Raw genomic sequence first — 1,763 nt, 5'->3', positions numbered from 1 at the left:
ACTCGAGCCAACCTGATTCCGATTCATGGCTTCCATCATTCAATGCTTTCAAATACTTGAATGGAATTTACACGCTGTCTTCGAATCCATGGACTCATTCAGATTCAGGAAGTATGGGGACAACAAGCGCAGAAACGTCGTATTACAAATTGCTTAATCCGACGGACATTATAAAGTTGGTGATATAATTCATTTTGCTGTCATAGTACAAGATGCTAATGAGAGAATGCGTGTAGGAGGTGGTGACTTCTGGTTTGCTACTCTTTCTTCTGACAAGAACCCTAAAGCAAGCACTGCAGGTAAGATCGTAGACTATGATAACGGGACATATAGTGTTTACTTTGTCGCAGCTTGGAATGGATTTGCCGAAGTCCAAATTTCTTTAGTTCATCATGCTGACGCTATAACCTTACTTGATACTATATGGGAAACCCCGCGTTATGAATGGAGAGCTTCGTATAAAATTGCTAATAAAAAAGCCGTCACATCTTGCTTTACTTTAACATCTGGAAGAAGTACCTGGAACAATATGTGTGAATACCCAAATCCAAAGGCACTTGGAAAAACTAGTTTTATGTGCGAAAAACGGAGTGGATTTCCTTGCTCTTCGTTGATTTACGCAAGCATTAGCACAACGAAGCAAAAGAACGTGATTGATAATATGAAGCGACTTTTAGAAGGTCATGAAGACTTTTTTGGAATATCGAACGGATCTTGGAAAGTCAATCAAACTCTACGTTCTGGTCCTAAACAGATAGAAATCAAAGGACATGGACATTTAGTACCACCCATCGATTTGCCTTACTGTGGTCCTAACATAGAAAGACCTATAAGTGATGGGTTTTGGCTTGATGGAATCTGGACATCTTTCAAGTGTAAAAAACCTAGCCTAGACGTTCAATATGTTGGAGAATGCTTTAGAAATAAAGAAATATACTTTCTTGGTGATTCTACTCTACGACAGTGGGGAAGTGTATTAGATTCATTGATGTCTGATGGTCATGATATTGGTCATCGTAAAACTTTTGTAACACGCCACGATAAAGCCTATAATTTGACATTGACATTCAATTTCCATAAGGTACGAGCTGCTGTTGTATATCCATATGATGATAATGAATATGAGGTCGACGTGATAGATTCTTTGCGAAATCCTGAATGCAATTATGTCATAGTCTTTAATGCCGGGTTTCATTACGTACAGTGGGCAAGAGAAGCTTATAAAGACCGTCTTCTCCACCTTCGTGCTGCATCCATGGAATTACTTGCAAGATGTCCAGATGTACCAATTGTTTTCAAAGGTCTGCATCCTCGACATCACCAGTACGACGTTTACCTAAATGTTGCAATTAGTGATTATATAATTCATGAAATGCTACAACTCGCGCGAAACATTTTCAATCAACCAGGAGTACAGATCTATTTGTTGGAAACGTGGGACATGGCACTTTCTTACCCGTCCCCAATTAAAACTCATATGCCAAACCATTCTGAGATAGAAGAAGAGGTCGCCATGTTTTTGTCATATGCCTGCCAGATGAAAGGAACAAAATAGGCTCTTGGAACATAATAAATGCTTTTCGTATTAGATTTATCTAGATTCACATTATTTTAGGAAACACGCAAATGTTTTTAAAACGTTATAAACGTGTTTTGGTTTTGGTCAAAACATTTTAAAGGGGCATTTCGTGATCCACAGCCTCATCCCCCCACTTTTCCCCAAAAAAGTTGAGATTTTTACACCACTGGATACCTCTGGCTAC

At 38.9% G+C, this 1,763-nt stretch overlaps 1 protein-coding gene across 1 annotated transcript; it reads left to right on the top strand.

The window, feature by feature from the left end:
* The first annotated feature begins 226 nt into the window (after positions 1 to 226).
* LOC140169443 (NXPE family member 3-like) lies at positions 227 to 1,555 on the top strand. Its single transcript, XM_072192704.1, has one exon. It carries the CDS (start codon positions 227 to 229, stop codon positions 1,553 to 1,555), a length of 1,329 nt encoding a protein of 442 aa, XP_072048805.1.
* The last annotated feature ends 208 nt before the right edge of the window (positions 1,556 to 1,763 follow it).

This window comes from Amphiura filiformis, chromosome 14, assembly GCF_039555335.1.
Source record: "Amphiura filiformis chromosome 14, Afil_fr2py, whole genome shotgun sequence".
Taxonomy (NCBI): domain Eukaryota; kingdom Metazoa; phylum Echinodermata; class Ophiuroidea; order Amphilepidida; family Amphiuridae; genus Amphiura; species Amphiura filiformis.
This window is presented reverse-complemented; position numbering and strand designations above follow the sequence as displayed.

Coding starts and splice junctions, on each gene's coding strand:
- LOC140169443 (XM_072192704.1), top strand. CDS start 227: ATGCGTGTAGGAGGTGGTGACTTCTGGTTTGCTACTCTTTCTTCTGAC.